The 14,906-nt window shown below is 34.8% G+C and overlaps 1 protein-coding gene across 2 annotated transcripts in view; it reads left to right on the top strand.

Moving 5' to 3' along the window:
- The first annotated feature begins 311 nt into the window (after positions 1–311).
- The window catches only part of LOC149772433 (uncharacterized), a 28,499-nt gene continuing 13,904 nt past the window's right edge, over positions 312–14,906 (top strand). Inside the window, exon 1 of one of the 2 annotated variants that reach the window (XM_089947798.1) lies at positions 312–561. In XM_089947798.1, the coding sequence (XP_089803924.1) occupies positions 503–561 (59 nt within the window). In that variant the 5' untranslated portion in view covers positions 312–502. Of the gene's footprint in view, positions 562–11,956; positions 12,091–14,906 lie in introns of those variants that run through there. The other variant, XM_089947799.1, reaches the window with a different exon arrangement.

Raw genomic sequence — 14,906 nt, 5'->3', positions numbered from 1 at the left:
CTGGATTTCAAGTCGCGGACAATGTTCTAGCTTCTATTGTTCATGTAATAATTATAATTCTTTCCCTGAAGTATGTAACTATCCCAGTTTTCACTTTGTTTTGAGTTGATTCGTGTTGTAGCGGACACAATACCTCTTTTAACTTGAACGAACAGTAAAATCTCCACTGGAACAATAGTGCAGGACGTTTTCTAAAGTGTTAAATGTTCCGAGTGATCGCATGATTTGGAACGCATTCAGATTGTTCGCTATTCCGTACTAATAGTATTAACCCTCTTGATCCGCGCCTCTATTCAATTGCCGATGTTCATTGTTTAGTTTGTAATCAGTGGTGTCCTCTTGTTGAAACAAGCCGTCATGAAGATATGCGATATTTGTAAGAATAGCCAACATATTTAGGAGTTACTTTTTCCAAAGCGAGTGGAAAATGGCGACTTTTCATGCGGTTAAAACGCTTGGTCTTTAGAGGGGTTTGACATGCCATATGGGACTGGCTGCTTAAATGGCTACTTGTTCGCAGATCATTAGCGAAGCAGACGAAATGTTACAAATGGAAGTGAGGTGAGTTCATTATACCAAAGTTTACAGGTGAATTCTAGTTTTATTTACACTGATTCCTTTTGCGGTCCGAGTACTCAGTAAATACAAATGTTGACATATCCTATACAGCGTTTTTGTTAAAAAATATTTTTAAACATACATACATACATACATACATACTTTGTGAAAGATGTATACAAATTGTGGTATCATTCCATTAAATAATTATGTACCATTGTTGTGTGTATTCCGTGTCTTTGTGTGGGTGCAACGTGACGAGAAAGTGTCAAAGGACACAAAATATACAAATAAATCCAATATTTTAAAAGTACAGTACGTTTTTCTTCATTGAAGTTTTTCCTTAGCCAGTATATTCTTCTCATTGTCTTATTATTATTTCTAATTTCTAATAATCAAGTACTATAACTAGATGTCCGAAATGTTTTCTTTTATATAAAAAAAATTGCTCAATTTCTTCGTACTCATTGAGAAACACCATGTGTATCGGAAATAACCTCGAGAATCTATCCTGCATATTGAACAGCAAAAGACACACTTTATTACAGGGCATGGTCATAGTTTATGCATCCAGTCCAACAGCAAACTGCACGGACCCACATCTGCCGCGCCGTCGCATAATGCGCCGGCCGGTCTGAGTTTATACAGTTTGTTATATGTAATCAGTAGAACAAATAAAATAGATCATGATATGCCGGCGCATTATGCGACGTCAGATCAGGGTCTATGTCGTTTGCAGTTGGACTTGACTTATGAGTTAATGTGGACGGTATTTTCTTTGAATGATATAAACAGCAGTGTATTGAAAAAAGCCTTTGAAAACCAACTAATGAGCCATACACTTTACCATACAAATATTCCTGAAAACGAAGATTGATATTGATCATGATACTTGGAATTCATTACTATTTAAAATTAGGTTAAATCGCATTGTTTTCAACTTGTACTCTTTACAAATACGTTTCAAAGATATAAACATATTTGTTTTTCTACAATTTCTTTTCCATCTTTCAAACAACACCCGTGCTATTTAATATTAATATAATTTTTACTGACCCGCCTCTTTAAATAAATGTACATGTGAATACCTGGTTTGTATTTCGTGTTCATCTAGTTAAATTCTATCAATTTAAAGATGTCTGTATGATTTGATTGTCCTTCAGCATGCTCACTACTATGCAGTTATATACATGTTGCTTTTTCTATCTCTGATTAACATGAAAATCAGTTTCCCAGATCAAAAGAGTTTTTTTTTTTTTAAATTAAAAAAAATCAAATTTAAGTAGGAGACTTACAATTTCTTATTCCGAAATTGTGATACCCCTTAATCAGTGAACGGGGAATGAAATAAAGATATATCCGTACATTGTTTAATCGTTTCTACACTGAACGCTGTCGTTGAGAAATATCTGTACTGGAGTACTGTAGTATATTTCTAACAAAGATAATAATCGGTACCAGGTGGGTCGATAACTGATAAATAAATAAATCATTCTTGTTCAGGGGGTTGGGTTTGTTGTCTATGGACGACAGGATCTGATCTTAACAGCGATTTCAATAAGGGCCCTTAGGCCGCCACTTCAACTCTGATCGAACAAACTTGAAAACATGTATCATTTTTGTTGTGTTTGAAAATTACGTTTTAGTTGTCAAAACTATCCCGTATTCTCAAAACTGTTTGAGTACGAAACACTATACCCATGCTCAAAACAGTTTGAGTACCAAACTCCAGCCCCATGCTCATAAACCCTAATATCGGAGAAGATTAGTTAGTCCTCTTCGTCCTGTCTGGGACATAGGGCTGCAATTATCTTTCGCCATCTAGGTTCGTCTTTAGCAATGGCCTATGCCTCGACTCAGGAAAGTCCCATCTCTTCCAGCTCGGTCATACTGTCCTTCGCCATGTTATCTTTGGCCGTCCGCATTTGCTTTTACCAGCTTGTGTCCATCTGAGGGCTACCTTGGGTAGCCGTTCTTGGGGCATCTTCATTACGCCATTTGATCCTGCGCATCTTGATGTCTAGGGAAATGTTACATCCCGTCTTTTCATACAGGTTCTCAGTGGAGATCTTATTTGGCCAATAGACGTTGCAGATTTTATCGGAGAAGATACTTACATTATATCAAGATCAATAAAATACAGCCTAAGGGAGGGACTAGAGTTTAGAGAATGAACATTTTTTGTTTATATTCTTCTTTTTAAAAATTCTTATCAAAATTACAGATTGTTGGCAGTTTGGGACCTGGAACTAAAGATTGAATTTCAGTCTTCGAAATGTTTCGAGAACACGTCACCATTTCATAAAATCTACCAAAGATCCTTATCCTATTGTTTTAATGTTGGCTTTTGCAAATAATTATATCTAAGCATCCATACACCCTATTATTGCCACCACCACCCCGTTCATAAAGTGTCTTTAAACAAATTAAAGCTCATATGTAGGAGGCTGTTTTAATATATACAAAAGCCCCCCCCCCTTACCCGATAATATCTTGGGTACTGCATATATGCCCATTACTATTTTTTAACTTTAAACAGTACAAAACGCTAACAAGTTTAAGTCTTATTAGTATGCACGCTCAGCTTAGTAGACACCGATGAATTTTAGGGAACTGTGTGTGTGTGTCTATGTGTATGTCTGTGTGTCTGTGTGTATATTTTGATAATATGACTTACATGAAGAAAACAGTCGGTGAAAGCTATATCCTGATTTCAAATAAATTTGGCGACTATTTTTGTTTTATGTGATTGGTTCTCGAATATTTATTTTAATTTATAAACCAAGAATCTTTATTGCTTTTTAGCCTATCAGGCATTTTCAAACATATCAATATACAACAATTATTATTACCACCAAAAATGAATTAATGGGAGACACATATGAAACAATAGATCAGTATCTTCCAATCATAAGGTGTAAGGGAGCTCACAACAGAATGAATCATAATCAAAAATTTTGACGTTTTTGCCAAATTATAAATCATTATTATTCTTGAATTCATGTTAATTAGTACAAAAACTAATTAGCAGACAATGAGGATAAGGCCCCCCCCCCCCCAAAAAAAAGACCATTGAAAGATTATACAATACAAAAAAGTCCGTTTCAACAGGAAAAAGTGCATACACTATCACCAACTTAAGCTATTAAAGCAACAAGTTTAAAATATATAATTTTGTCTTTCATAGTAGTTGAATAAGGCTGGATGAGAAAGTGTACTTAAAAAATTTCAATTAATTAATTGAAAGTAATTCATTTTCTTATTCAAAGGATCTAAAAAAAAATCCCATATATTTTTATTATTATTTAAAAGTAGATCAATTTTTTCCATAGCTATACACCTCTAGTAATATTTAGGTATATGCTTGCGTCTATATACCATGTAACTCGGATATTTTTGTATAAAATGACATTCACCCTCTATTACGTTTAAAAAAATTCGTTTTCTAGTTTCTTAGCAGTTTTTAAGATTCCCACTGTGAAACAGGTCCACACATATTTTAATTGTTTGTTGATAAATAAATTAAACGTCTCAATCATTTAATCTGACGTAAAGTAAAACAGTCTAATCATCCATGGATTTTAAATGATATATAGGATACTGTGAGACACAGCTTTGACCACCTCTGGATCTATTCTAAGAAACAAGCTAACTACCTAGCTCTCTAACTGTCGGTCTATCCGTCCATCTTCAGTCTGTCGATTTATCTAGTTAATTATCGTCCAAGCCGAATAATCCCGTGTATGTATGTATGTATGTATGCCTGCCTGCCTGTCTGTCTGTCTGTATGCATGTATGTACGTTTGTATGTATGTATGTCTGTCCGTCTGTATGTATGTCTGTATGTATGTATGCCTGCCTGCCTGTCTGTCTGTCTCTATGTATGTATGTACGTTTGTATGTATGTATGTCTGTCCGTCTGTATGAATGTCTGTCTGTATGTATGTGTGCATGTATGTATGTGTGTGTATCATCTGAATGATATACACAATTTATTCCAAAAATCTCGTTCATGCAGAATGAAAAAGCGAGATTGCCAATATCTGTTAAAAGAACGAGTTTCAAGTTTGTGACACGCAAAACATGCCTTTTCATGCAATTGCACATAATGTGTGCACTTTGGATACCCTTGAATCATGTCAGTTTCAAACAACAATACACTTCGAACTCACTAATCATTTTGGTGTCATATTGTTACCTTCCTGGCAGATCACTTGCAGATTGCGTTTCAGTGTAGTCTGCAACACGAAATTAGTAACGTTAATCATGAAAGAGATTGTATCATTGAACAGGAGATCAAATAACAATGACATACTTTTTTGAAAATGTGCACTTAGATAACAATAGTGTACAGGTCTCATTAGAGACAGAGAATAAAAGCAAGGGCAGTATGTCACGGCAGGCATTGTTCTAATGGTAAGGCATTATCTCTTTTGTAATGGCATGAACAAAATTAATCAGCAGGCAGACACGTGGCTGGCCATGACTTTCACAACTAGAAAATTTGGATTCACCCACATATATTTCTTGACAATATCTAAGTATATAATTCGTAAGCATAACTTGGTGTCGAAAACTCAAGTTTGACACACAGTTTTAGTAGAATTTCCAGTTTTGTCTTTTTATTAATTTTGTTTATAGTTAACCGTTTAATATAGGTCTTTGTCAGAATACATCTCTGTTTTGAATGAATTCATGAGAGCATTCGAATTGTTCCGAAAGATTTGACCATGATCACTGTATCTTTATGAAATATGTTCCCAAGTGTTAATGAAAAAGAGTGGATTGATCACAAGAAGCACACTTTTTTCGCTTGTACATATATATATATATATATATATATATATATATATATATATATATATATATATATATATATATATATATATAATTGCGTTGAAAATTCTCCTGCTAAAAAGGAATTTTACCAAAAGAGGAAGTCTTATGCTTGTTTCAACAGTTTTATAAGGCACATACGTTCAAGCTATACCTTTGTTTTGCAAAATAGAGCACGGTTTAAATTTCCTGTGTGGATTAGTACTCTTCTTGCTTCGTTGGCTTGGCTTCGTATCTTTATTTCTATTCGCCATGTATTGCGTGTACCTGTGTATGATACACTCATAACCATGATCTGCCGTCATATAATACACGGGTAGATCGCGGTCTACCACGTTCGACGAAAATGAAAAACAGAACAGTGTAGAATTGTAGCTTCAAGCGCATTATGTGACTGCAAATTTTAAAGTTCGCTCTTCGAGTTGTGGATGAGCGCTATCCGAGACAAATTATACACATTTTCGTCTGTTCAAAGACAATACACCTGTTATTCTTTTGTATCTAGACAAACGAGAGGGTATTTGCAAGTGTGTAACTATTGCTCAAAACGGAAACAAGGTCAGATTATCTATTGTATATTAGTCCCGATAAAATATTCAACCATCACACCTGGATAGCCTGTATCTATAATGTCCGCTGGAATGATAGAGCGACAGATCTTAGTTAACTGAACCTAATTCAATCTGTTCAATTCATTCTATGTCCCAATGACTTTTTGTTTGTATTTACTTTTGATTCAGCCTTGCCTTCGCGGTTAAGGATAAATGTAATAGATCTACAGAAACACTCAGAGGGGGCAAATGTTGCTATTTATGGCTTTTATTTTGGGTCTATGGACCACAGGATCTGATCTTATCAGCGATTTCAAAAAGGGCTCCTAGGCCGCCACTTTGACTTTGTTCGAACAAACTTGAAAACATGCATCATTTTTGTTGTGTTTGAAAATTACGTTTTAGTTGTCAAAACTATCCCGTATTCTCAAAACGGGTTGAGTACGAAACACTATACCAATGCTCAAAACTGTTTCAATACGAAACATTGTACCCATGCTCAAAACTGTTTGAGTACGAAACACTATCCCGTATTCTCAAAACTGTTTGAGTACGAAACACTATACCCATGCTCAAAACTGTTTGAGTACGAAACACTATAACCATGCTCAAAACTGTTTGAATACGAAACACTATAACCATGCTCAAAACTGTTTGAGTACGAAACACTATACCCATGCTCAAAACTGTTTGAGCACGAAACACTATACCCATGCTCAAAACTGTTTGAGTACGAAACACTATACCCATGCTCAAAACTGTTTGAGTACGAAACACTATACCCATGCTCAAAACTGTTTGAAGTACGAAACACTATACCCATGCTCAAAACTGTTTGAGTACTAAACTCCAGCCCCATGCTCAAAACCCTAATATCTTCGTCCTGCCTATGATATAGGGCTGCAACTATCTTTCGCCATCTAGGTTCTTCTTGAGCAATGGCCTATGCCTCGACTCAGGAAAGTCCCATCTCTTCCAGCTCGGTCATACCGTCCTTCGCCATGTTATCTTTGGCCGTCCGCATTTGCTCTTACCAGCTTGTGTCCATCTGAGGGCTACCTTGGGTAGCCGTTCTTGGGGCATCTTCATTACGCCATTTGATCCTGCGCATCTTGATGTCTAGGGAAATGTTACATCTTGTCTTTTCATACAGGTTCTCAATGGAGATTTTATTTGGCCAATAGACATTGCAGATTTTATCGGAGAAGATACTTACATTATATCAAGATCAATAAAATACAGCCTAAGGGAGTGACTAGAGTTTAGAGAATGAACATTTTTTGTTAATATTTTTTTTTTGTTTTTAAATTCTTATAAAAATTACAGATTGTTGGCAGTTTGGGACCTGAAACTCAAGATTGAATTTCAGTCTTCGAAATGTTTCGAGAACACGTCACCATTTCATAAAATCTACCAAAGATCCTTATTCTATTGTTTTAATGTTGGCTTTCGCAGATAATTATATCAAAGCATCCATACACCCTATTATTTCCCCCCACCTCGTTCATAAAGTGTCTTTAAACAAATTAAAGCTCATATGTAGGAGACCAGTATTAATATATACAAAAGCCCCCCGCCCCTTTACCCGATAATAACTTGGGTACTGCATATATGCCCATTAGTGTTTTTTAACTTTAAACAGTACAAAACGCTGACAAGTTTGTATTACTAGTATGCACGCTCAGCTTATTAGACACCGATGAATTTTAGGGAACTGTGTGTGTGTCTCTGTGTATATGTCTGTGTGTCTGTGTGTATATTTTGATAATATGACTTACATGAAGAAAACAGTCAGTGAAAGCTATATCCTGATTTCAAATACAATTTGGTGACTCTTTTTTTTTTTGTTTTATGTGATTGGTTCTCGAATATTTATTTTAATTTATAAACCAAGAATCTTTATTGCTTTTTAGCCTATCGGGCATTTTCAAACATATTAATATACAACAATTATTATTACCACCAAAAACGAATTAATGGGAGACACATATGAAACAATAGATCAGTATCTTCCAATCATAAGGTGTAAGGGAGCTCACAACAGAATGAATAATTATCAAAATTTTTGACGTTTTCGCCAAAATATGAATCATTATTATTCTTGAATTCATGTTAATTAGTACAAAGACTAATTAGCAGACAATCAGGATAAGACCCCCCCCCCAAAAAAAAAATGACCATTGAAAGATTATACAATACAAACAAGTCCGTTTCAACAGGAAAAAGTGCATACACTATTACCAACTTAAGCTATTAAAGCAACAAGTTTAAAATATATAATTGTCTTTCATAGTAGTTGAATAAGGCTGGATGAGAAAGTGTACTTAAAAAATTTCAATTAATTAAATGAAAGTCATTCATTTTCTCATTCAAAGGATCTAAAAAAATTCCCATATTTTTGTAATTATTATTTAAAAGTAGATCAATTTTTTCCATAGCTAAACACCTTTAGTAATATTTAGGTATATGCTTGCGTCTATATTCCATGTAACTCGGATATTTTTGTATAAAATGACATTCACCCTCTATTACGTTTAAAAATAATCATTTTCTAGTTTCTTAGCAGTTTTTAAGATTCCCACTGTGAAACAGGTCATACATAATTTAACTGTTTGTTGATAAATAAATTAAACGTCTCTATCATTTAATCTGATGTAAAGTAAAACAGTCTAATCATCCATGGATTTTAAATGATATACAGGATACTGTGAGACACAACTTTGACCACCTCTGGATCTATTCTAAGAAGCAAGCTAACTAACTAGCTCTCTAATTGTCGGTCTATCCGTCCATCTTCAGTCTGTCGATTTATCTAGTTAATTATCGTCCAAGCCGAATAATCCTGTGTATGTATGTATGTATGTATGTATGTATTATGTAACCGCTCTGGTGGCCAGATGTTTAAAGCGTCCGCCTCGGTTGCAGGAGGTCGTAGTCTCGATCCCCGGCAAAGTCATACCAAAGACTTACAAAATTGGTACTAACAGCTGTCTCGGTTGGCGCTCAGCATTAAGAGGTTAGTGTTAGGACTGGTCGACCTGGTGTTAGGTTAAGGTTACTGGGTGGGACATATGCTACATGTCTGCGGGATGATGCCCCATTGCTAGATATCACCATAAACGGCCACACTGTAGACATCGTAGCGATATGACTGAAAAATTGCTAAAGCTACGTTAAAAATCCAAGTCACATATATGTCTGTATGTCTGCCTGTTTGTATGTCTTTATGTCTGTCTGTCGGTATGTATGTATGTATGTATGTATGTATGTATGTCTGCCTGTCTGTCTGTCTGTTGTATATATGTATGTTTGTATGTATGTATGTACGTCCGTCTGTATATATGCATGTATGTTTGTCTGTATGCATGTATGTATGTGTGTGTATGATCTGAATGATATACACAATTTATTCCAAAAATCTCGTTCATGCAGAATGAAAAAGCGAGATTGCCAATATCTGTTAAAAGAACGAGTTTCAAGTTTGTGACATGCAAAACATGCCTTTTCATGCAATTGCACATAATGTGTGCACTTTGGATACCCTTGAATCATGTCAGTTTCAAACAACAATACACTTCGAACTCACTAATTCATTTTGGTGTCATATTGTTACCTTCCTGGCAGATTACTTGCAGATTGCGTCTCAGTGTAGTCTGCAACACGAAATTAGTAACGTTAATCATGAAAGAGATTGTATCACTGAACAGGAGATCAAATAACAATGACATACTTTTTTGAAAATGTGCACTTAGATAACAATAGTGTACAGGTCTCATTAGAGACAGAGAATAAAAAGCAAGGGCAGTATGTCACGGCAGGCATTGTTCTAATGGTAAGGCATTATCTCTTTTGTAATGGCATGAACAAAATTAATCAGCAGGCAGACACGTGGCTGGCCATGACTTTCACAACTAGAAAATTTGGATTTACCCACATATATTTCTTAACAATATCTAAGTATATAATTCGTAAGCATAACTTGGTGTCGAAAGCTCAAGTTTGATACACATTTTAGTAGAATTTCCAGTTTTGTCTTTTTATTAATTTTGTTTACAGTTAACCGTTTAATATAGGTCTTTGTCAGAATACATCTCTGTTTTGAATGAATTCATGAGAGCATTTGAATTGTTCCGAAAGATTTGACCATGATCACTGTATCTTTATGAAATATTTCCCCAAGTGTCAATGAAAAAGTCGATTGGACACAAGAAGCACACTTTTTTCGCTTATATATATATATATATATATATATATATATATATATATATATATATATATATATAATCGCGTTGAAAATTCTCCGGCGAAAAAGGAATTTTACCAAAAGAGGAAGTCTTATGTTCGTTTCAACAGTTCAAGCTATACAAGTTTTTTTGCAAAATAGAGCAAGGTTTAAATTTTCTGTGTTGATAAGTACTTTTCTTGCTTCGTTGGCTTGGCTTCGTATCTTTATTTCTATTCGCCATATATTGCGTGTACCCGTGTATGATACACTCTAGGCCATGATCTGCCGTCATATAATACACGGGTAGATCGCGGTCTACCACGTTCGATGAAAATGAAAAACAGAACAGTGTAGAATTGTAGCTTCAAGCGCATTATGTGACTGCAAATTTTAAAGTTCGCTCTTCGAGTTGTGGATGAGCGCTATCCGAGACAAATTATACGCATTTTCATCTGTTCAAAGACAATACACCTGTTATTCTTTTGTATCTGGGGCCCCGAGTGGCCGAGTGGTCTAAAGCGTTCTTCGTTACGGATCACTGCCATCTCACCTCTGTCTGCGTGGGTTCGAGTCTCTGATTCAGCCAATGTGGGTATGTGAGGAAGCTTGCCAGTTGCTTCTCGTGGGTCGGTGGTTCTTTCCGGGGTTTTCCCGGGTTCTTCCTCCACCATTAATACTGGCAGCCATGTATAGCCTATCGTGTGCTGAAAAATGGCGTTAAACCCAACAACAACAACAACAACAACTTTGTATGTAGACAAACGAGAGGGTATTTGCAAGTGTGTAACTATTGCTCAAAACGGAAACAAGGTCAGATTATCTATTGTATTTAGTCCCGATAAAATATTCAACCATCACACCTGGAATGATAGAGCGACAGATCTTAGTTAACTGAACCTAATTCAATCTGTTCGAATTCATTCTATGTCCCAATGACTTTTTGTTTGTATTTACTTTTGATTCAGCCTTGCCTTCGCGGTTAAGGATCAATGTAATAGATCTACAGAAACACTCAGAGGGGGCAAATGTTGCTATTTATGGCTTTTATTTTCTTATTTGAAGGTCGCTGTAAGAGTTAATAGTCTGTATACGCCCTGAAAGACAAGTGGCACTCTTTACGTCAGCGATTCTAGGTAGAAGTCTGTATTTGTAGTAGATTATTTTACTTAAGCAGATGAGTGATGTCGCAAATGGAGAGAATGACGTTCAGTACAGCTGATCTGTTTTTCTCTAGCTAATGGGACACTTCTGAATGAAATTAGAACAAGTATATGCGAATTCTATGTCGGTATAAAGACTCGATTATATCAATCGTTTTTGTATAGGTAGCCATACGTAGTAAATATCACAAGAAACGTGCCTTGTCGGTGAACGTGGGAATGTGCTATTTCCATATCTGAACCTTTCTGAAATGGCATAAAAAATAAGAAAATATCACTTTGAATGTAAAGGTATTAGCTACTTTGAAGAACGCATTTAAAATTCCGCAAATTGATAAAAATTTCGTTTTGGAATTCTCTCTCTCTCTCTAAAATCTCAGAAAAATCACTATGCTAAAATTCTATCTAAAAAAATACAACACATATCCCTTCTAGCTGCTGTATCTAGATAATTAAGAATTGTACTAAAAGGTACTGAATGATTGACAAACCAGAAATATATTTTTTCTTGTGCAATTACTTAGTCCTCCAAACAAGCGTTTTTACTAGGTACCATATGGCAGTTTGATTATGAGGTATATAAAGGTATCGTAGAGCAAGTTTTCAAGTAAAATCATGCAGTCAGGAGTGCCTCTAGTATCGGGTATCATTAGATACAAGAAATAAAGTGATGGTATTGAACAAAAAATACTGGGGTATAAATTTTACCTGTACGTCTAAACATTACCGGGTGCAGATAACTTGTGTTTGAGATGGCAAGGTAAGACGTTCAGTTGTACATTTCTATAATCACCTTATTATACGATTTATATTACACGAATCATATTAACTGTAGGATATATTTGGTTCACCTTAAACGGATATAAAGGTAAAAAGCAAAGATCACAAAATCATCACCAGATAAAACTGTAAATTAAATCTCGGGCTAATTACCGCGTTTAATTACATGGAGAAAATTGCAAACTGTAGGCATTGATTTTCATTGTTAGGAATGTATTATCCACAGTTACTGATATTATGTGTCATTTCAACTTTTAAATCGATTATATGTAGTTATATACGATAACTGGATATATATATATATATATATATATATATATATATATATATATATATATATATACCATACACCGGATCATACATGTATACATTTCCATCAGTATTAGTGGGGATAAGGAATATATGCAAAGCGTTATTTACATCCGTTGATTATGCTTTAATTACTTATTTTACATATTTTGATTGTCTTGGCTGGCCAACAGGTCGCTATCTATGAATGTGCCTTCCTTCTCTACAATTTTCAGCGTTTATATCCTATTTATTTATTGTATATGGAGTGACTGATTTATTTTCTCAATGTGTGTCTCATTGGTGAACTAGTTGGTACACATCGGAACACCATCGTTAAACATTACTTGAATTACATGTACAAGTATTTAACAGATTTCGACCTTGTCAGGGTGAGAGAGCAGAACAGGCCTCTAAATACACATTCCTAATAAGTCACGATCGAGTTATTTATCGATTACTGATTTACTGAATTATTCTCTCTCTCTCTCTCTCTCTCTCTCTTTCTCTCTCTCTCTCTCTCTCTCTCTCGATCTTGACCACCACTAACAACATTTCAACACCTTTGTCTAGGTGCAACACATAATACTCATCTTAATTTAGATTCTTGACGTAATGACGTTTAAAGACCGTTATCATTTGTATTAAAGTTCCATACTAATTTACGATTGGTATCAAAGGCATTTTACCTTTCCAATCTCACGTGTACTTTTTGTGTTTTATCTTAACGTTCCGTAGTTGAAATGGAAGCCTTCATCAAAGACATACCAATAAATTATATTAAAGACCGATTACATCATATATACAGAGAGAGAGACAGAGAGAGAGAGAGACATTGTTCTTTGAAAGACACGCAATTGTAGATACAGAAAACAGACATATCAACCTCGTCAAATACAAATTGATCTCGATCTCATAAAAATTGAGACTTAGTGTAATTTTTAATCATCACGACCTGCTGGGAGGCTTTGATTTTCAAGCAGTCTTATATATAGATAATGTATGCAGACAGACAGACAATCAGCTATCATCAAGCTACTTACAAGTACTTAAAAAGTCAAATACAGATAGACATTTAGATGGATACGTGATTAAACTGACAGGAGGCACACATACAGATATGTGCCAGGCATAGATAAAGATAGATGTGTTAATGGTACATGCCATAGATAAAAATATATGTGTTAATGGTACAGACCATAGATAAAGATATATGTGTTAATGGTACAGGCCATAGATAAAGATATATGTGTTAATGGTACAGGCCATAGATAAAGACATATGTGTTAATGGTACAGGCCATATATAAAGATATATGTGTTAATGGTACAGGCCATAGAAAAAGATATATGTGTTAATGGTACAGGCCATAGATAAAGATATATGTGTTAATCGTACAGGCCATAGATAAAGATAGATGTGTTAATGGAACAGGCCATATATAAAGATATATGTGTTAATGGTACAAGCCATAGATAAAGATATATGTGTTAATGGTACAGGCCATAGATAAAGATATATGTGTTAATGGTACAGGCCATAGATAAAGATATATGTGTTAATGGTACAGGCCATAGATAAAGATAGACGTGCTAATGGTACAGGCCATAGATAAAGATATACGTGTTAATGGTACAAGCCATAGATAAAGATATATGTGTTAATGGTACAGGCCATAGATAAAGATAGACGTGCTAATGGTACAGGCCATAGATAAAGATATATGTGTTAATGGTACAGGCCATAGATAAAGATAGATGTGCTAATGGTACAGGCAATAGATAAAGATATACGTGTTAATGGTACAAGCCATAGATAAAGATATATGTGTTAATGGTACAAGCCATATATAAAGATATACGTGTTAATGGTACATGCCATATATAAAGATATACGGTTATGGTACAGGCCATAGATAAAGATGTATGTGTTAATAGTACAGGCCATAGATAAAGATATATGTGTTAATGGTACAAGCCATAGATACAGATATATGTGTCAATGGTACAAGCCATAGATAAAGATGTGCTAATGGTACAGGCCATAGATAAAGATATATGTGTTAATGGTACATGCCATAGATAAAGATATATGTGTTAATGGTACAGGCTATAGATAAAGATATATGTGTTAATGGTACAGACCATAGATAAAGATATATGAGTTAATGGTACAAGCCATAGATAAAGATATATGTGTTAATGGTACAAGCCATAGATAAAGCTATATCTGTTAATGGCACAAGTCATAGATAAAGATATATGTATTAATGGTACATGCCATAGATAAAGATATATGTGTTAATGGTACAGACCATAGATAAAGATATATGTGTTAATGGTACAAGCCATAAATAAAGATATACGTTTTAATGGTACAGGCCATATATAAAGATATACGTGTTAATGGTACATGCCATATATAAAGATATATGAGTTAATGGTACAAGCCATAGATAAAGATATATGTCTTAATGGTACAAGCCATATATAAAGATATACAGTTAAT

Source organism: Sinohyriopsis cumingii, unplaced genomic scaffold (assembly GCF_028554795.1).
Source record: "Sinohyriopsis cumingii isolate HCF-2022 unplaced genomic scaffold, ASM2855479v2 utg001505l, whole genome shotgun sequence".
Lineage (NCBI taxonomy): Eukaryota > Metazoa > Mollusca > Bivalvia > Unionida > Unionidae > Sinohyriopsis > Sinohyriopsis cumingii.
This window is presented reverse-complemented; position numbering and strand designations above follow the sequence as displayed.